This window comes from Phodopus roborovskii, unplaced genomic scaffold, assembly GCF_943737965.1.
Source record: "Phodopus roborovskii unplaced genomic scaffold, PHOROB, whole genome shotgun sequence".
NCBI classification, from domain to species: Eukaryota; Metazoa; Chordata; class Mammalia; order Rodentia; family Cricetidae; genus Phodopus; species Phodopus roborovskii.
Window position 1 is genome coordinate 25422951 of NW_026126407.1, and position 21943 is coordinate 25444893.

A 21943-nucleotide genomic window follows, 5' to 3' on the forward strand; every position below is an offset into this window, starting at 1 on the left:
AATTACTCAGAAGGCAGTATAACTGAATGTCATAGACTACCTAATTTATTGTTTCTTGGATAAAATACAGTAGCCACTACAGTTGATTTAATTGGTTATATTAAATGCTTGTCTGTAAATCTAAAACCTCCATAACAATTTTTTTGAAATTTTTATGTGCATGGGTGTTTATCTACCCCATTTGTATGTGGTGTCCTTGGAGGCCAGAAGATGGTGTTGGATCCCCTGGGACTGGAGTTACAGACTGTTACAACAAATGGGTACTGAGAATTGATTCAGGTCCTCTGGAAGAGCAACCAGCACTTTTTTTTTTTTAATGTACATTTTGCCTGCATGTATATCTCTGTGAGGGTGTCATGTTGGGTCCTCTGGAACAGGAGTTACCAACAGTTATGAGCTGCCATGTGGGTGCTGGGAATTGAACCCTGGGTCCTCTGGATAAGCAGCCAGTACTCTTAACTGCTGAGACATCTCTCCAGCCCTGAAGCCAGCATTCTCAACTTTTATCCATCTCTCCACACATCAGTAACATTTTTAAAAAGTTGACAATTATCTCGCTGTTCTCATGATGACTTTGCTAGGCATGCTCTCACACATCTGTAATCCTAGCACCGGGCAGGCAGAGACAGGAGAATCTCTTGAGGCCAGGCCAGACAGTCTAGCCTAACTGGTGAGTTCTAGGTCAATTCTAGGTCTCAAAGTAGAAGGTATTTCTGAGGAAGATTACAGATGTAGTGGTGTTTGACTTTAATCCCAGCACTCCGAAGTCAGAGGCAGGCAGATCTCTGTGAGTTTGAGACCAGCCTGATTTATATAGCAAGCTCCAAACCAGGCAGGTTTATAGACCCTGGCTCAAAAACCAAACCAAACCCGCCCACACATTTTTTTGTTTTGTTTTGTTTTTCAAGATAGGTTTTCTCTGGAGTCTTGGCTGTCCTGGAACTCACTCTGTAGACCAGAAATCCCCCACCAACCGACCCACCACCTATTTTTTCCCCTGTGATTGACCTCCTGATGCTCCCGACTTTACCTCCCAAATGCTGGGCTTACAGGCATGTACCACCATATCCAGCTCCCAAATCTTTGATTCTTAATAGCCAGTTTTACCTAAACTTAACCTTTAATATTACAGGAGTGTTGAAGGCAAATGATTATGAAATAGAAGCAAGGTAGAAAATTTAATTCATGCCTGCAGGTCCCAAGTTAAAATGTTTATGAATTTTTTATGGTTATAACAATGAAGCTTTAAATAATAAGTGATTTCCTACCTCAGCAAAACCAAAGAGCAGGGCAAGGTAAGTAAGCTAATGATAATGCAGAGAGTGAGGAGCCGGCAGCTCTGCCGCACCTTCGGGGGGAATAATTAAGCGAATGTATAAACAGAGCTTTGAGGAGTCAGCGTTCTGATATGTGCCGGCTGTGTTTGTTAGGGCTTGGCTTTTGTTTGCGTCCGTTTCCAAGGAGACAATCACAGCTGGGAAACGTTAAAATACAGGAAGTTTAAGAGACGGCCCACGCCCTTAAACAGGAGGTAAAAACGAGCAGGTGCGGAAGTCACACATTAATTTATAACCCGGCGTGCGGGCGCCACGCTCTGCAAGGCGGAAGGGACCATGCCCCTAACAAACATGGCTTCCTTCCGGTTACTTCCGATCTCTTTTAGGTAGTTTGGCTCTGCGGCTTCTCGCGGTTTTAATGTCGGCTCTACTTAGCAAACGCCTTAGTCCTGCAGAGGAAGCAGACCAGGAAGGAGGTGCTGCGTTCTGATTGGTTGCTATGCAGGAGCGTTGCCGGCTACGCCCCGGCCCTGATTGGTTACCGAGAGGGGGCGGCTTGAGAGGCAGTGAGTGGCTGCGGCGTGGGGAGCCATGGGTCAGCCAGCCAAGGTGACAATTCCGTGGAGGGAGGAGGGTGCAGGGAGGCTGAAGATCAGGACCCTCGGCAGGGGAGGGAGGTGACCCTGAGGGGCGGAGAGTGGAGGAGGGAGTGTGACAACCTTGAGGGGCGGTGAGGATGGAGACTGTCCGTGAGAGGGATCAGTGGAAGGGGGTGACGACCATGAGGGCAGAGGGAGAGAAGGGTGACAACCATGAAAGATGGTGGGTGGAGGAGGGTGATGACCATAAACTGACTGCCCTTGCCTTCATAAAGAAGACCAGTAGAAGGAATATTATAAACAATTAATAAAATCGTAGGAAGTTCTTCAAACTAAAAACACAGCATGTTTTGTGAACCTGTAACTAGGATCTAACTTATCAAGAGGAATACAGAAATCTCTAGGCAGCATTGCTGTGCCTATATGTTCATGGCTATCCCAGGAAACGGTCTTGTCTCAAAATTTAGAAAGGAAATAAGTGCAATTACAAGGAACCATAGACAAAAATGTGAAGTTTAACTGGGAAATAGGAGGGGCTGATCTCAGACTTACTGTGTAGCCCAGGAAGGCTTCTAACTCAGCATTTGTCATGCCAAGTATTGGGATTACAGGTGTGAACCACTACACCCAGCTACTTTTTGCATATGAAAAGAAGTTTTTTAGTACTGATGTGGTTGTATAGTAGAACCCTTGCTTAGCATGTTCGAGGCCCTGGGTTCCATGTCCAACACTGCATAAATAATAAATAATTATTTTGTTAGCTCCAATGTGATATTGGTTCCAAAGATGGCATTTTTAAAAAAGATTATTTATTATGTATACAGTGTTTTGTCTGCATGTATCTGCAGGCCAAAAGAGGGCACCAGATCTCATTACGGATGGTTGTGAGCCACCATATGGTTGCTGGGAATTGAACTAAGGACTTGTGGAAGAGCAACCAATGCTGTTAACCTCTGAACCATCTCTCCAGCCCCCGGCATTTTCTTTTTTAAAGAATGTTTAAAAATTCATTTTATGTTCATGGTGTTTTTCCTCCATGTATGTGTACCATGTTTGTGCCTGGTACCCACAGAGGTCAGTAGAGGGCCTCAGATTCCCTGGAAATGAAGTTTCAGATGGTTGTCAGCTGACATGTGGGTGATGGGAAGAACCTAGGTCCTCTGTAAGAGCAGCCAGTGCTTTTAACCTAAGAACCATCTCTCTAGCCCCCATATTGTTTTTGTTAGGATAATGGTCTTAAATTAGTGGTGCTGTTTTTATGTTAATGGAACACCCCCTCCAACCCCTTAGGTACTACATAAAATTACTGAGGTTGCTGTTTGGTTTGAGACTATGGTCTTGCTGTGGTCTTAAACTTTGACTTTGGGATCAAGTGATCTCCCTTCTCTACTTCCCAAGATGCTGAGACTACAGGTGTGTGTGTGTGTCTGTGTGTCTGTGTGTGTCTGTGTGTGTGTCTCTATATACATATACATATAGTAGTGCTGAGAAATGAGCTCAAGGCCCACTACATGCTCTAAACACAGTCTGCTGTGGTACCTTTAAAATTCATATTCCTATCAACAATATTTGCAAGGCAATCAGCTCTTATTGTCAAGCACTTTTGAAAAATCCTCTCTGTACATATAACTCAACCCCAAAGCCACTCCCACATTTTTAGATTGTTATTGTTCCTCATCCCCCCATAGTCTGTTCATTTCCTGTGATTGTCTTCAAGTCAGGCCAAGCCTTAAAAAAAAAAAAAAAAAAAAAAAAAAAAAACTAAATCTGCAATGCTCAAAATAAATCTTAAGTATTTTTTCCATTTTCATGTGTGTACTTGTGAGTCCATGTGTGCATGTATGAATACTTCTATCACTCTTGTACCATATTTATTGAGGCTGGGTCTCTCAACTGAACCCAGAGGTCTCCAATCTGATTATGTAGTCTTGGTAGCCAGTTGCTCTGGGCATCCTCTGTCTCTGCCTTCCAAGGCTGGAAATGCACCTTGCGTTTTTGTGGGTCCTGGGGATTTAAACTCTGGTCCTCACCCTTGTACTACCAGTGTTTAATCACTGAGCTGTCTCCCCATCCCTAAATCTAAGGTGCGTTTCTATTTTATTATCTTTAACTATTTTAGTTTATTATTATTATTATTATTATTGCATTGGTATTGCATGTATGTCTGTGTGAGGTTGTCAGATCCCTGGAACTGTGAGCTGCCATATGGGGTGCTGGGGATTAAACCCAGGCCCTGGAAGAGTTGCCAGTGCTCTTAAGCACTGAGCCATCTCTCCAGCCCCTTTTTTTATTTTTGAGACTTTGATACATGCTTATGTGTGTAAAGTTCATCTCCATTCCCTCCTCTCTGATTTTTAACCTACCCCCATCACTATCCTTTCTAGTTTCATGTTATTACCAAAAGGCCAGGGTTGTGTGCACTCACTACCCACAGACTTGAGATGTTGAGAAGTCTCAGCATCCTTCCACTTTTCACTTCCCTAAGTTGTATGAGACATTTCCTGGGCTCTTGGGATAGGAAAAGTTCTTGGTTGTGTATGATTCAAGAGTAGATGAAAGGTATAGGTTAAGAAAGCTATAAATGTGTGCAAACTGGCAAAGTTCACTACCTTGGCACACTAGATTTTTGCCAGGACCATTAAGGCTTTTATTTTGTTTTGAGGGTATTGTTGAGACAGATGTTGGCCTTGAACTCACTACACAGCAGAGGCTACTTTGCGCTAATTCTCCTGCCCCTCACCCCCAGTGCCAGATTCATAGACATGAGCCATCACACTTGGATTAGAAGATTAGTGTTTTTGTTTTGTTTTTGACTATCATTGTTTGTTTCATAGAACTCAGCAATTTTTAAATACAGTTTTTTAACATTTTGGTGCCAGATGGAGCCCAGGAGCCCTGGGCCTTACCTGTGTGAGGTTGCACACTGTACCACCGAGTTGTACCTCCAACTGCTACTTTTTTTTTTTTTTAATCACATGTCTGTGCATGTGTTGTGTGTGTGCATGCTTGCGGAAGGGGATGAGAGAGAGGAAGGAGTTATAGGTGGTTGAGAGCCACTTGATGTGGGTGCTGGGAACCAAATTGAGGTCTCTGGAAGAACAATGGTACATCTTCCTAACCAGTGAGCCGTCTCCCCTGTTTGGTTTGGTTTGGTTTTGGCTTTTTGTGGGGGATGGGATAGGTATTTGTTTTTGAGTAGGGTTTCTGTTTAACAGTCCAACCTTGCTTTGTTCTTGAACTTAAAGAGAGGTAATAACTAGGAATTTATTTTGCAAGTTCTTGCTTTTACCAGCTATTCTGAAAATAATTTTTAGAAATAAATAGAAAACAAATACGATATTCTAAACGTTATGTAAAATGTGATTTTCTTTTCCTTTTCCTTTTCCTTTTGGTTTGTTGAGACAGAGTTTCTTTGTGTAGTAGTCCTGGCTGTCCTGGAACTCACTCTGTAGTGACTGGCCTCCAACTCAGAGATCTGCCTGTCTCTGCCTCCTGAGTGTTGGAACTAAAGGCATTTACCATTGTTGTCTGGCTGATTTTTCTTAAGCATAAAATCTTACTGTTTTTAGTTTTACTTTTAAAAAATTAATTTATTTTTTACATTCCAATCCCAGTCCCCCCTCCCTTTTTTTCTCCCGCTCCCCCCTCTCGTCTGCTCCTCAGAGAGGGTAAGGCCTTCCTAGGAAGTTTACTAAGTCTGTCCTATCATCTCATTGAGGCAGGACCAAAGCACCTCTCCAAACCCACATCCCTGTGTCAGTCTGGGCAAGGTATCTCTCCATATAGAATGGGCTCTACTAAGTCAGTTTCTGCATTAGTGATCTTGGACCCTACTTATTATTTTTTATAAAGATTTTATTTATTATGTATACAGAGTTCTGTCCTCATGTTTCCCTGCATGCCGGAAGAGGGCACCAGATTTCAAATGGTTGTGAGCCATCATGTGGTTGCTAGGAATTGAACTTAGAACCTCTGGAAGACCAGCTAGTGTTCTTAACCTCTGAGTCCTCTCTCCAGCCCTATTTCGTGTGTGTGGGGGGGGGGGGCGGTCAGAGGAAAGCGTCAGGTGTTGGTCCTTGCCTTCCACCTTGTTTGAGGCAGGGACTCTTCTCATATGGCAAGCTAGCTCAAGAACCTCTTGAGCTTCTGGAATTCTTCTGTGTCTGCTGTCACCTTCCCGTAAGCATGCAAGGATTACAGATGTGCACTGTCATGTTTTGTTTTTGTTTTTGTTTTTTTTTTTGTTTTTTGTTTTTGTTGTTTTTGTGGATTCTAGGGATTTGAACTCAGCGCCTCTTGATTGTGGAGCATATGCTTTATCCACTGAGCCATCTCCTCAGTCCTAAATTCTGCTTTTCCTTACTAGGTTTTACAGCTCTTCAGAACACTGCACAGGACAAGACAACAAGTTTTTAAAAATGACAAGAGAGCGCTAGAAGGTAAATATATCTTTCACTCCTTTAGAGCAAATCCATGCTTTTGTTGTTTTAATTTTTGCAGTGCTAGGAATTGAACTTAGAACCTCACACACGTGAGGCAAAGCACTCTGCCATTGAGCCAGGATCTTAAATCTCCCAGGCTGGCTTTGAAGGTCCTTTTATGGGGGGGTGACCTTGAACTCCTGATCCTCCTGCTTGAGATGTGTACCACCACTCCTGCTGCCCATCCATTCTTTAGCTGGCTACCCTTCTCTTCTGATTGTGTGGAATGACCTTTCCCATCTTTCCCTGGGGTTCTATAAAGACCTGTTCACATTATACTGGTGCAAGAATACTTACTATTTATAAAGATCCAGTTCTCACATAGAATCATCTAAAAGGAAGGGGCAGGTGAAGTTCAAGGTTCTCTCTTAATCCCATTTCTCTGAGGCATAATCCATTTTCCACACTATATCCTGGTGCTACTGTATTTTTAATACCTGAATAAGTGTAGCAGTGACTGCAGTTGTGAATGTTGCCACACAAGTCCAGATTCAGTATCTCCCTGTTTGAAGTGGTTTCAGGCTGATTTGGAAGTCGTAGTTTGAGACTTCAGGCTCTGTATTGATTGGTCTTATTGATTTCCACTCACCATGCATTTCTAAGTCTCCCTGTGAGGGAGCTGGGCAAAGCATTCTTGGGAAATCAAATTTGGTCATTTCTTTTAAATATCGATTTTTATTATTTTTAATTGTTTGTGTGTGCTATGCACATAAGTGCAGGTGCCCGCAGAAGCCAGACCCATAGGATCCCTGGAGGCTGGAGTCACAGGCAGTTGTGAATCACCTGATATGGGAACCACATTCAATAGTACACACTCTTAACTGCTGAGCTATCTCTCCAGCCCCTAGTTTCAGAAATACATAATTTTGTATGCTTCATACAAACTTCTAACAGTTCTCAGCTCTGTAAGGTAATTATAGTATAATTCCAATTTTTGTAGATGAGAAAACTGACAAAATATGAAAAAGATTTCCTGCATGTCATTAGCTATCTTAAGCAGTCTGATTCCAAAAGCCAGACTTTAAAAAAAAGGTTTATTTTTATTTATGTGTATGGGTGTTTTACCTACATGTATATCTGTACCCTCTTGGGTGCTTGGTGTCCTGGGAAGCCAGAAGAGGGTGATGATGGATTACTGGAGCCATCACTGAGCCATCTCCCAGCCTCCACAAGGACCAGACTTTTTTTTTAAATATTTATTTATTAATTATATACAGTGTTCTATCTGCATGTATCCCTGCAGGCCAGAAGAGGGCACCAGACCTCATTATGGATGGTTGTGAACTATCATGTGGTTGCTGGGAATTGAACTTAGAACCTCTGGAAGAGCAGTTAGTGCTCTTAACCACTGAGCCATCTCTCCAACCCTAGGTCTAGACTCTTAACCACCTTACATACTGAAAATGAGCACTGAAGGAGGCTTCCATGACTATTTCTTTCAGTCAACATGGTATATCTTGTTTCTTTAGCCAACATTGTTGTATATTTACTAAGGACTTCATATAGATTGTCAATTAGAATAGGTAAAGCTGCTGCAATGTAGGTGGAATATTCGAGCCTAAAAGTTTTTTTGTTATTGTTTGAAACACAGCCTGCTTTATAGTCCTACCTGTTCTAGAACTCACCATGTAGACCAGGCTGGCCTCAAACTCACAGAGCACTTCCTGTCTCTGTGCCCACCCTCCCTAACCCCCCCCCCAGTGCTTAGTTAAAAGCATGTGCCACCACACCTAGCTACCACACCTAGCAACTTTGCTTTCATCATTCACTTTTACATCAGCTTCAGTGCTCGGGATCAAATCCTCTGTACTGATGCATATGTGTGTGCAGGTATAGGTTACATATTGTTTGCACTGGCTCTTACCATCTTCATAAAGCACATGCATGTAACTCCAGCACTCTAGAAGCTGAGGCAGAGGGCTCACAAGTTCAAGAACAGCCTGGGCTTTACAGTGAGACCCTTTCTCAAAACAAAATAAAACAAGGTGTTACTTTAAATGTTTAGATTTAGAGAAAAAAGAGACATACTTGGATTTGGACTTCTTAGAATCCAGCAATTCTGGAGGCACACAAATAAAGTTGAAAAGAAGCCAGGCATGGTGGCCTTAAAGGCTGGAGGATCTCTGTGCCTTTGAGGCCAGCCTGGTCTATATAATTCCAGGTCAGTCAGAGCTATAGAAAGAGACTCTGTCTCAAAAAGGAAAAAAAGGAAAAAAAAAAAAAAAGTTGAAAAGAAAAGGGCAGAGGACCAGAATATTAGGATACTGAGTTATTTTTATAGATTCACCCAAGAGAGTGGTTAATACATTTCTTCTTCTTTTCCTCCTCCTCCTCCTCACTGTATATAGCACAAGCTGACCTCAAACTCAAAAATCCTCCTGCCTCATTCTCCTAAATGCTGCTGTTATGGTGTGCCATACCATGCTTGGCACATAACACATTTCTCATGCTTTGTTTTATGTGAGAAATAGAAATTCATAATGAGTATCACTGAATAACATGTAAGAATCTTAAGTATTAATTATATGTATTTTTTTCTCTCTCTAGCAGCCAGAGTAAAAATAAATGAAGAATTCAAAAAACATAAAAATGAGGCCTCTCCAGAGAAAATACAAGAGGTGCAGTAATAGACTTCGATTGTAGTAAAGCTTGTGTAAACGTTCTTGGTAAAGAGAGGACAGTGGGAATGGAGAGTTGTGTAGGAAAGCCATCGTGCCGTAGTGAGAGCCTCCACAGCTGTAGACAACCTCCACTTGCTTGCTGTGGCTCCCCTCAGGATTGTCTCCTAGCTGCTGAGATAACATGGGCCCCTGGGAAGAGAACACAGTAGCAGCCCTAGTCAAGACCAGGGCAGCTGAACCGTGGCAGAAGCCATAGCTTTCTTTCTTCACTTGAGGCAAGTGATTTAGGATAAGGAGTGTTCATGGTGCAGCACTTCAGAGGGAACCTTTAGGTAGGGAAGCACCCTTAGGAAATGCAGTGCAGAGCAGGGCTGGGCATGGTGGGGGTGTGCCTGTCATTCTAGTACTCAAGAGGCTGAAGCTGGAAAATCACAAATCCAATGCCAGCCTGGGCTACATACTGAGGACTGCCTTTAAAACAAGTAAGGAAAGATTATCTGTGGGGATACTTACGGTATGAAGAATTGATTGGTAAAAGAGAAAATACAAATGAAAGTCTCCCATAATTAATTAATTAGTTAATTAATTAATTTTGAGACAGGGTCTCACTGTGTAGCTCTGGTATTCTAGAACTCACTATGTAGACCAGGCTGGCCTCTGCCTCCAAAGTGCTAAGATTAAGGGTGTACGCCAACATGCCCAGCCCCCAACACTTTTAAAAATGCATATTATAACAAAAAAGTTCTAAATCTGTTTTTTAACAAAATATAGTATATATACATAAAAATGAAGGGTATCTGAAATGTTTGTACTTTCTATACTACTCTTTACAGCTGCACAAAGCTAAAAGCCACATTATCTGAAAGTGACCTATAAAACTGGTTTTTAAAACCAGTACAGTCCTGCAAACCACTCAGGGGTTACTCTGTTTGATTTTCCTAACAGATGTTGAAAATGGGTTCTGATGTTGAGCTGCTACTCAGAACATCTGTTATTCAAGGTGTCCATACTGACCACAACACACTGAGTAAGTAAAGTATGTGGGGTGGTATGATTTCTGACTGTGATATTTTAAAACACAAAATCATAACAATTATTTCACCTTTGTTTGTCTTTATTATTATTATTGTTGTTGTTATTTATTTTTCTTTCTTTCTTTTTATTTTGGTTTTTCGAGACAGGATTTCTCTGTATTGCTTTGGAGGCTGTCCTAGAACTAGCTTTGTAGACCAGGTTAGCCTTGAACTCACAGATCTGCCTGCTTCTGCCTCCTGAGTACTGGAACTAAAGGCAAGCACCACCAACACCCAGCTTTTTTTCTTTCTTAATTCTTTGAGACAGAGTTTCACTAGTAGCCCTGGTTGTCTTTGAACTTGTGTAAATCAGACTGGCCCACCCTGGGATTAAAGGCATAGCACACTGGCAATACTCTTTAATACTGACAGTGGGATTGAACTCAAGTGCTCAACTGAGCCATGTAACACGATTAATAAAAACCCAGAGACAGATATAGGGGTTCAAGCTGAAAATCAGAGAAGCAAAGCAGCCGAGCCAGTAGCTTTTACCTCTACCTATACGGAAATGGGTGATCCTGTCTCCATGAATCCTCAGAGTGCAATGCTCTTTCTAGAAAACTTCAGGCTGAATGCTCTGCCTGTCTGGAAACAAAGTATCACATGTGACCCTTTGCTTCTTCCTTGTATACCTCTCAAATCCTCAGATTAAAGGTATTAGCTTTGATTCACTCTCGTGTAGCCCAGGGTAGTCTTGAACTCATAGAGATCCACCTGCTTGTCTCCTGAGTTCTGGGATTACAGGTATGTGCCACCACTTCTAGGACTAACTGTGTGGCTGCTGAGATTAAAGGTGTGTGTCACCACTGCTTGGCCCTATGGCTGTGGCTAGCTTTGCATTTTGCTCTCCAGTTGCTTTATTAAATCATTAACAACATATCACCACAGAGCCATCTCTCCTTCCCCTCTTTGACTTTTAAGTTTATTTTTAGAGTTATTTTGAGGCAGGGTTTCTCTGTGTAGCCTTGATTGTCCTAGAACTCGCTCTGTAGATCAGGCTGGCCTCAAACTCACAGAGATCTGCCTGTCTCTGCCTCTTGAGTGCTGGGCTTAAAGGTGTGTGCCTCTACTGCCTGGCTAGATTTTTTTCTTTTATCTATATACATGTTTTACTTGCATGTATATATGTGCACCCATGTGTGCCTGGTATCAGCTGAAGTCACAAGAAGGCTTTGAATCCCCTGGGTTAAAATTATGGGTAGTTGTTAGCCATCATGAGAATGACGAGAACAGAAACCAGGCCCTCTACAAGCTAGTGCTCTTAAGTGCTGAGCCATCTATCCAGAATCTACCCCCCCCCCAAGATATCAATTCCTAGTTATATTGCAAAATTGTAGTTATAGACATACTTTTTTTGTTTTCTTTCTAGACAGGGTTTCTCTATGTAGTCCTGGCTGTCCTGGAACTCACTCTACTGACCAGGCTGGCTTTAAATGGCTTTGTGTGTTTTAAGAGCACTTGGACCACTCTCTTCCCACTGACAGATAACCTTGTATGGCAAACTAGATCAATGAATCATGGAAAGGATCTTTACTATTGCTCTAAACAAACATGAGGTAAAACCTCCTGACCCCTTCACCATTGTGGGGAGCAGAACCACTGTTGCACAGGCTAGATTTTTATTTCATCTTCTTGAATTTCTCCTGGTATAGAATTAGCATATACCCCACACACACATGAGGCATTCTCACATTCCTTTTTTTGTTTTGTTTTCATTTATTTTTGAGACAGGGTTTCTCTATGTAGTCCTGGCTGTTCTGGAACTTGCTATGTATATCAGGCTGTCCTCAAATTCTAAGAATCTGCCTACTTCTGTCTTACTGAGTGTTCGGATTAAAGACATGTGCCACCAGGCAAGGCTTAGCATCTCCAACCCCCCCCCCCCAACACACACTCTTTTTTTAGGTCACTTCCTGAAAGCCCATCCGTTTCCAGGGCAACTTCTAACAGGTCTACATACCTCACCACATCTTCATTGTTTAAGATGAGATTCAAGACTGTGTGTCTTTGTTTTGGAGCAGGCTGCTTGAAGGGAAATCTTAAAGGCATTCTTTTCATTCTAGCCTAGTCAGGGGCCATCACCATGACTTAGCAGCTGTGATCAGTATCTGGTTCAATCCCAGAGACTCATAAACTGAGCTTTCCTCATGGCTGTAGGTAGCTTCATGGTCAGGACGTGAGCAGCTTTGTAGAAAGGAGTCTTTATAAGATAATGGAAAGCTCTGGCTTTGTGGCAAGTTAGAAACCACAGCAGCCAGTTTTAAAAACTCTTCATACCACTCACCATTGTTGAAGACTGAAGGTTAGTTAATATGACAGACAGACTGCTTCTTTTGCTGTAGCCATGGTGATTAACTTTTCCCATAGCCTGGAGGCTTGGAGATAGGAATATGTTTTGGAGGCTGCAGAGGTCTGGACTTCTCAAACCAGTGCTTTCTGATAAAGGAGATGTCTGTCAGCTCTGTAATGGTGTCAACTAAGCCTGCGTGACTCCCAAGCATACTCATTAAGAGGGTTGCTGGGTAAGGAACAACATGTTGTGAGCTATCCACCAGAGAAGACCGCATGGGTTCAAAGCAATAGAAAGTCTTTCATTAGCTGGCTGGTGACTACACTAGGTATTCAGGACCCAAGAACAGTCCCTACCTTTTCTTAGAGTGGGATTTTAAGGAAAAAAAACACACACACACACATCCTGGATTGACACACCCCATTTAGTGACTTTCCCAGAACTATGGATTTTGAAGGATTAGGTCTTTGTTTTGGTAGATGTTGCTGCCTATGTGCTGGGTCCCAGGGCCTGAATGGTATTTCCATCATAGTGTCAGTGTGTTAAGGTCTGGGGCGTGTTAAACAACAGTGCCAGTTTATGCTCTGAAAAGCTCCACATTCTCCACACCAATTTCTTTGTTAGTTTCTCTGTTTTTGAGCTACTTTCTGGTTGGAACAGTTGCATCTAGCATCCTTTGATAGTAAAGTACATGGATGGGCCAAATGTTGTTAAATTGAAAGTGAACAGTGGGTGAGAAGAGGCTTCAGCACGCACCATCTTTGTTGTTGTTGTTTTGTTTTTTGTTTTTTGAGATAGAGTTTATCTGTATTGCTTTGGAGTAGCATGAATCATCTTGGTCATTGATGTCCAGGCAGGAGGGTCAGGGGTCATAGAGTTTCCACCTTATTTTTTTTTTAAGACTTTGTTGTTTAATTCAAAGATGTTTATTTATTTATGTGTATGTGTATACCTGAGTGTGTATGTGTGTGTGTGTGTGTGTGTGTGTGTGTGTGTGTGTGTGTGTGTGTGCATGTGCGCCATGTGCATGAAGTGGCTGGAGGAGATCAGATCTTCTGGAACTGGAGTTACCTGATATGGCTACTGGGACTGAACTCAGGTTCTCTAAAAGAGCAGCAAGTGCTCTTAACCACTGAGCTGTCTCTCCATCCCCCTATTTTTGTTTGTTTGTTTGAGACATGCTCTCCAGGCTACCCTCTAACTCATAATGTAGCTGATGGCCTTAAGCTTCTGGTCCTCCTGCCTCTACTTCTGAGTGTTTTGACTACAGACATGTCCCTCCATGCTTGATATATGTGAATCATATTCAGGGTCTGTGTATGCTAGGGAAACATTCTACTGTCAGTGCAAAAGCACAGCCTTTACCTCAAAAGGTACCCTCTGAAGTCGGAAGAGTGTATCAGATTCCCTGGAACTAGAATTATAGCCACTATGTGTGCTCTGGGAATTGAACTCTAGTCCTCTGAAAGAATAGCCAATGTTCTTATCTGCCGAGCCTTCTCTTTAGTCCCAACCCAATATTTTTTTTTTAACGTCCTCTCTAGTAAGATAGACAAAACTGGGTTGTATTTCCAAGGGTATGTGATAACATTAAGAAAACACAGCAAGAAAAACTTTTTCAGATGTCTTTTTTTTTTTTTTTGGATATAGGCTCTCACTATGTAGCTCAGGCTGTCCTGGAACTCAATATGTAGACTAGGCTGGCCTCATACCCATAAAGACCTCCTGCCTCTGCCTCCCAAGTGCTGGGATTAAAGGTGTGCACAACCATGCCCAGCTTAGATGTTTGTTTGTTTGTTGAACTTCTGCCTTTTTGTGTTCGTGTATGTGTCTGTGTGTGCTTATTTGTGTGTGTGCATATGTGTATATGGAGGCAGAAGTTAATGTCAGGTGTCCTGGATTGCTCTCCACCTAATTGTTAAAGACAAGATCTCACACTGAACCTAGCTTGCCAGACCCAGAGATGAACCTGTGTCCACCTCTCTAGCTCTGAGATCATAGGTGTGTGCTTCTGTGTGGGTGCTGGGGATCCAAACTCAGGTCCTATGCTTGCACAGGAAGCATTTTATCAACTCACTCATTTCCCCAGCTTTAAACATCTACCTTTGGATTCTGTAAATTTGTCATTGTCAAACATATCTGATTTTTTTCTAAGACAATTTAATGTGACTCAGCCCATATTTATTGTATCCTCATCATGCTAGATGCTGGGACTTATATGGAACAATAGGCTGAACAAATCTGGGTCTTGTCCCTAAGAAACTGAGTACTCTGTAAAAGATTGATAGTTAAGTGTTCCTCCATAGTACTTCTGTATGTCAGAGGGGCTCCAAGCCCAAACACAGGCAGGGACAGGTTCCTGGAAAGATCATGGCCTCATTTCAGTTTATTGCTGTTTATGTGCCTGATATACTTATAACTTTAAAATACCTTAATGTTCTGTATATTATTAATGTCCAAATGTCTCTGCCACACTATTGTGAACTAAGCTATCCATTATGAATATATGTATGTGTGTGGTGTGTGTGCACGTGCACACACATATTTAAAAAATTTTTTTTGAAGACCTGGGGCAACAGCAGTAAGAGAAACAGCTCAAATGTCAGTATATGCTGGGTAGCTTTTTCTGTTTTCAGCAAGATGCTGAGAAAGAATGCATGCAGATTAAGTCAGTCCGTTCACAAAGCAGAGATGGAATGAGTGTCACTTTGCTATGGGGCACTCTTCTGTCTGCAGCCTGTGTTCTGAGGACAGCCTTGAGGAGCTGCATAGAGTCACAGGTCCACTGTCCCACGTAAGACAGATGTAAAGAGGCTTCTGAAATCTGACCTGAGGTCCTTTCAGTTTTCTGCCAGGCCTCTTTCCTCCTTATTTCACTCTTAACTGTTGCTTTTCTTGCTTTAAGAAGTGGTCTCGCTGGGCGGTGGTGGCGCACGCCTTTACTCCCAGCACTTGGGACGCAGAGGCAGGCCGATCTCTGTGAGTTGGAGGCCAGCCTGATCTACATAATGAGTTCTAGGACAGTCATGGCTACACAAAGAAACCCTGTCTCAAAAACAAACAAAAAAGTGGTCTCAATGTAAGGGCTAGTGAGTGAGGCAGATCCCAGCAATATTAACAAAGAGGTGATGGTCTTTAGTGCTCAAAGTAGGGTAAGATACTTGCCTGTGGTTTCTTGTTTGTGGAAACAGACTTGGAGTTTATAGTTTTGAGTGGATTGTATTGCTAAGAAACCCAGACTCGTATTGTGCACTTCAGCTTTTAAAGCCATCCCTGGTCTCCTGAACTCAGGTTAACAGGAAGTGGACTGTGAAAGCTTTTGAAGCCCCCCAAAGAGGCTATCTTCCCCAAGATCTCCATTTCCCCGAGACAGGGAGTGGCCTAGAGACTGGATCTGGCATCTGTGTAGTAGAGCAGGGCTTTGAGTCTCTTGAAAATAGAATTTGGTACTGCCAGATTAACAGACTGAGGATTTAGTCTCTTAACAAGTTAAGAAGTTTGCCTTTCCCTATCCCTAGGGTTTAGGATTTTTCTGTAGCCTGAGCACTACCATGGTTTCCCAATCTCATGTTTTTATTTTTCATCCTATCATTTATTTCTCACTAAAGTGGGGTAGGTGTCTACCATGTGTGCCACAGATGGACCCAATGGGCAGAGCAGGCCAGCCAATTAACCAGAGGCCCTCGGTGTGAATCTGGGTGAGGCCTTGGGGATAGGGAGTAAACAAGAGTGTGCTATGAATTGCTAATGCCCATGCTGCATATCCAGAGAGGGACGACAAGGTAGGCTACAATGTGATTTCTTAGGTTGTCCGACATCTTTTATAAGCATTTATCTACTGAGTTTCATTTCCACTGAAGCCATTGTTTGGTTGAAAAGGAATGGGCTGGGTGAGGTTTCCCTCCTGCCCTTTGTTCTTCCTGCCTTCAGTGTAAATGCATTAATAGCAGAAGAGAAAGCAAACTGCTTTTCCGAAGGGTTGCAGACAGGAAGGAAAGAGGATTCTGGGTTCTTAGCAGCACTGAGGACTGATACTAGCTCAAGCTGCTGTGTTTCATAATGGAATAAAATCAAGTCTTATAAACCATTGGTGTATTTTTGGTCGTTCAAAGCTGAACACAATCCAAAGTAATATTGATGGATTTAGTAATTTATTCTTCAGTGTAACAGTCTCAAATTCTTGCATTTTCACTATAAAAGACATTTGTGAAGCATTATATTATAGTGTGATTTGTTGTTTATCCTTTCCAATAGATTATGAACCCCTTGAAGCCAAAGAAACTTTTCTTTTCTTTTTTGAGACAGAGAAAATAGACTTTATTATGTAGTTCTGGCTGTCCTGGCCTCCACCTCACAGAGATCTGCCTGCCTCTGCCTCTCAAGTGCTCGGTTTAAAGGTGTGTGTCACCACTGCCTCACTTGCCAAAGAAATTTTCATGTTCACCTTCATGTCATTTTTTGATGTAATATCTATCATAAAATAGGTACATATGAGCTGGGTGTTGGTGGTGCACACCTTTAGTTCCAGCACTTGGGAGGTAGAAGCAGGCTAATCTCCGTGAACTTGGGGCCAGCCTGGTCTACAGAACTAGTTCCAGGACAGGCTCCAAAGCGATACAGAGAAACCTGTCTCAAAAAACAAAACAAAACAAACAAAACCCAAACAAAATAGGTGCATATGTTTGATAAGTGAATTAAATTACTGTTACTGTTACTAACTTAAAACAACACTTTTGCTTTGGTTGGAAGCACCCAAGAGCTAGTTAAAAATAATTACAAGCCAGAAATGAGCAGAGGCTTTCCCATTTCATAAGCCAGATTTATCATATATTAATTAACTTCTGTGTGCAGTGGAGTGTTCATTGCCTGTGTCATGGTATGCACATGGAGATCAAATGACAGCTTTCCTCCCAGGGGCAATTCAGATTGTCAGGCTTGGTGGCAAGGGACCCTACTCTCTGAGGCATCTTGTCAACTCTCTCAAGTGCAAATTTCAGTTAATGTCTAGATTGAGTTTTCTAGGTATATATTTTTTAAAAAAATTAGATAGGGTTTCATGTAGTACAGGCTGAACTTAACTCCTGGTCCTCCTGCCCCCATTTCTCAAGTGCTAAGATTATAGGGTTATGCCATCACACCAACAATTAAGTCCTTCCTTCCTTCCTTTCTCCCTCCCTCCCTCCCTCCCTCCCTCCCTCCCTCCCTCCCTTCCTTCCTTTCTTTTCTTCTTTCTGTTCTTGGTTTTGAGTGCTCTGTCTACATGTATGCCTGCAGGCCAGAAGAGGGCATCAGATCTCATTATAGATGGTTGTGAGCCACCATGTATGTGGGTGCTGGGAATTGAATCCAGGTCCTCTGGAAGAGCAGCCAGTGCTCTTAACTACTGAGTCATCTGTCCAGCTGTGACAATTTCTTTAAAATATTTCAGTGAGGGGTGGGAGAAATGGCTCAGCAGTTCAGAGCCTTGTACAGATCTTCCAGAGAACTGAAGTTCCTTTCCTGTCACTCACATTGGGTGTTTCACAATCATTTGCAACTTTAGCTCTGGGGGAATCTGACACACTCTTCTGGTCTCCTGGGGCACATGCACACATGCACACACGCACACGCACACACACACACACACACACCACAAATAAATAAGAATAAATCTTCAAAAGTACTTCAATATGCATTTCTTTCTGTTCTTTGTTTTTTGAGACAGGATCTCACTATTTAGCTCTGGCTGTTCAGGAACTTGCTATATAGCCTAGGCTTGCCTTGAACTCAGAGATCCACCTATCTCTGTTTCCTGAGTGTTGGGAAGAAAAAAGGGGGGCCAGTTCCCCCCAATGTGCATTTCTTGAATATAAAGGATATTCCTTAACCACAGTTTAATTGTCAGAACTAGGTTGTTGACATTAATGTAGTACTCTTTGTTTTTTGTTTTTGTTTTTGTTTTTTTTTTTGTTTTTTTCAAAACAGGGTTTCTCTGTATTACTTTGGAGCCTGTCCTGGAACTAGCTTTGCAGACCAGGCTGGCCTCAAACTCACAGAGATTCACCTTTCGGGTGCTGAGACTAAAGGTATATGCCACCACTGCCAGGCTAATGCAGTACTCTTGTTTAAATTTTTTTCTTTTGTCCTAACAAGGTCCTTTCTAGCAGAAGGGAACCCTTTCTCCCTGTGGTTCAGGATGGCACTGAGGCTCCCTCTACACTGCATCCAGCATGGGCAGTTCTGAGAGTAGTTGTTAGGGGTGCATTGTCATATGTCTCAGGCTGGCCTCAAACTTCCTACATAGCTGAGGACAACCATGACTTCTGGTTCTCCTTCCTCTACCTCCTGAGTGCCATTTCAGTGTGCGCCACTACAGGGTACAACCCAAGGCCTCATGCTAATTGGACCACACCCCAAGCTCTGCTTTTGTTGAGACAGATTTTAGTCTTTGGCTACAAGGGTCTCATTCTTTAGTTCAAACTGTCCTCAAACTCATGGTGATCCTCCCGTCTTAGCCTCCCAACAGTTAAGGTTACAGTGTGAGCCACACACTGGGCAGTAAGAGGGCAAGTGTTGCAGCTCCTCAATTTTTTTTTTTTTTTTTTTTTTACCCAGGGTCTTTGAGACAAGGACTCACCATAGCTCAGACCAGTGTGGTCATGCTTTGTCCTTTAGGATGGCCTTGAATACTGATCTCACTGCCTTTGCCTATGATTACTGGGATTATAGGCATACACCAGCATGTCTGGGCTGTTTTCTCTCTTAACTTTTTCCATTTTTCATGTGAGTGTATGTGTGTGTGATGAGCATACACACAAATACATTTTTTCATGTGTGTGGGTGCAAGTGCATGTGGACCCCTGAACCTGATGTTGGGAATTGCCCTCCATCACTTTTTTTTATTCACTGAAGCAGGATTTCTCAGTTAAACCCACAGTTCCCTGATACAGCTAGCCTTGCCAGGCAATCTGAACTCCGTGCTCACATTATCATAGCAAGAACATTAATGACCGAGTAACCTCCATGACCCCCAATTTCCTATTGTAACCATTTTATCTTGCCTCTATCGAGTTGTCTTGCCTAGGAGTCAATGATTGGTGGTTGATTAGCAGTGTGTCTCAGTGGGGGCACTGCTGTCATTCTGTCATGGCAGTTCCTCGCTGCACCAGCCTGTCTTTCACATTGCAGTTAGCATCCTTGGCTCCTGCCCAGTAAGTTTTTAGCAGCATTCACTAAGTTGTATGTCTGAAGACTCCTTCAGTTAGGCGCCATTGTTAGGGGAGAAGGATGTAGCTTGGTGGTAGGGTACAAGTTTGGTAATGTGTGAAAGCCAAAAAGGAAGGGAGGAAAGGAGAGGGGAAATTATGGCAGGGAAGGGGAACCACTGTTCTGTAGATGTGGACTTCCTAAGTTATGAGAGTAATGTATTGCTTTCTATACAGATTTCCAAGTAGCAAGGCAAGGTGTAATACACCTGTAGTCTCATCATTGGGAGGTGGAGGCTGGAGGATCAGGAGTTCAAGGTTAACCTCAGCTACGCAGGGAGTTCAAGGCTAGCTCTCTCAAAAACCATTCATAGATGACATTTTTAATTAGCAATTGACAGATGGCCTGTAATATGTTTTTAGCTTAATTCTGTTCAGTTGTTTAATTAGTCATGTTTAGTAAAACAGTGGACTTGGTTGTATGTTTTTATGTAACATGAATGAGGATCTTATTAAATGCCTCCAGTTAAAGAGCAACTGAAGTAAAATGTCTCTAGAAGAGTTTTCTTTGAGGTTCCTAAACTGGACAGTTTACAGTTGGAACTTGTGGGGGAAGTGGGGTGCTGGCACGTAGATCTGATTTGAGGATCAGTAGTGACTGGAGTTCTAATCATCTTAACCACTTGTCTCTGTTCCTTTTAGAACTGGTCCCCAGGAAAGACCTTCTAACAGAAAACGTGCCATACTGTGATGCACCAACTCAGAAGCAGTAAAGCCTCCGGGACAAAACCCATCTCTGCTCCCTCTGACTTTAAATATATACCTGGCAAAAGTCCTGGGCATGCGGATGTTTCTCTCTGGAGCAGCGTGTTGCAAACGAGCAACAGGTTAGGGCTGTTGTACCACAGTGCTCTGAGGACATAGTTGTGCCGTCCCTCCCCACTGACAGGCAGTCTTACCTGGCAACTGAATGCCTGGGGAAGTGGGACACACTTCTCTTTCCCTTTGGTAGGTGTTTTGGTCTTACCAAAGCTGTTTGCCAATGAATCACTTTACCAGGTTGATGCCTTCTCATCCCATGGGAAACACAACTGCTAAATACAAAATGCTGCCAAATTAAATTGGTGTTTAATTTCCAAAATATTAACTTGGTAAAAAAAAAAAACAAAAAAATTAACATTTTTCTGCCAGCTCTCTAGTGAAAGAAGCCATTGTTTCTCAGAGTCCTGTGGTTATTTCTGCAGATAACAAATAATTATGTGGCTTATCTCTCTGTTCTTATGAAGACAGTTTTCCCCTGGCCTGTGAAAATGTCTAAGCACCATGAATGTGTGGAGTCTGCAGAGGTCAGGACAGGATATTGGATGCTCTGAGACTGGAGTTGTTGACAGTCCTGAGCTGCCATGTAGGTGCTAGGAATTGAGCCTGTGTCCTCAGAAAGAGCAGCAAGTGCTCTTAACCACTGAGGCATCTCTTTAGACCCTATAAAGACATTTTAAACAGTCTTCTGAAGGTAGATGGATGAAACATCAACATCACTTTAGTCACTATAGAATAAAGACATCCAACATTTTTAGGAAGTGGTGGCCCTCTCTTAGACTACTTGGTCTTTGTAGAATTAGCTATATTTGGATCAGTTGGATGCTATTGTGAAATGCTGTAGATGGCTATATTCTCTCTCTCTCTCTCTTTTTTTTTTTTTGACAAAGGATCTCAGTGTGCAATCCTAGCCTTGAACTCAGAAATCCACCTGCCTCTGCCTCCCCAGTGCTTTACATAATTTGATCCTGAATGTTGCCAAATAAATAATAGCAATAATAATTGGACTTTATTAAAGTTAAATTTTTTTTTTACTGGGCTATGGTGGCACATGCCTTTAAGCCCAGCACTCAGGAAGCAGAGGCAGGTGGATCTCTGTGAGTTAGAGCTCAACCTGGCATACAAAGCAAGTCCCAGGACAGCCAGGGCTACACAGAGAAACCCTGTCTCAAAAAACAAAAACAAAAACAACAGAAAAACATCAGTGCAAAATTATAGTTGAGGTAATATTTGTTTCATATATCTGATAATTCTTATTATATAAAGAATATATGTTGGGGAGATGGCATACACTCAGGAGGCAGAGGCAGGAGGAGGCGGTCTTTCTGAGTTTGAGGCCAGCTTGATCTAAAGAGCTAGTTTCAGGACAGCCAAGGTTACGCAAACCCTGTCTCAAAGAAAAGAAAAAAATATATATATGTTAGTAAGTATGTAAAAAGATTTATCAGATTATAAGAACTGAGTATAAGCAAGCTGGGGCCGAGATGGCCCAGAGGTGAAGAACTCTTGCTACTCTTCCCCTGGACTTGAGTTCAGTTCCCAGCACCCATGTCACAGCTGTCACTCCATCTCCAGGGGATCCTGTGCCCCCTGCTGGCC

The 21943-nt window shown here is 42.5% G+C and overlaps 1 protein-coding gene across 1 annotated transcript; it reads left to right on the forward strand.

The window, feature by feature from the left end:
- Positions 1–1437: 1437 nt before the first annotated feature.
- Positions 1438–20646, forward strand: Lyrm7 (LYR motif containing 7). The gene is made up of 6 exons (XM_051180663.1): positions 1438–1545; positions 1664–1886; positions 6243–6315; positions 8905–8975; positions 9924–10005; positions 20228–20646. The coding sequence occupies exons 2-6, from the start codon at positions 1869–1871 to the stop codon at positions 20296–20298; spliced, it is 315 nt and encodes a 104-aa protein (XP_051036620.1). The 5' UTR covers positions 1438–1545; positions 1664–1868; the 3' UTR covers positions 20299–20646.
- The last annotated feature ends 1297 nt before the right edge of the window (positions 20647–21943 follow it).

What these genes read in the sequence shown, in the direction of transcription:
- Lyrm7 (XM_051180663.1), top strand. An exon ending in CTCCAGAGAAAATACAAGAG is followed by an intron (nt 8,976 to 9,923) that starts GTGCAGTAATAG and finishes TTTTCCTAACAG; the next exon opens with ATGTTGAAAATGGGTTCTGA. An exon ending in TACTGACCACAACACACTGA is followed by an intron (nt 10,006 to 20,227) that starts GTAAGTAAAGTA and finishes TGTTCCTTTTAG; the next exon opens with AACTGGTCCCCAGGAAAGAC.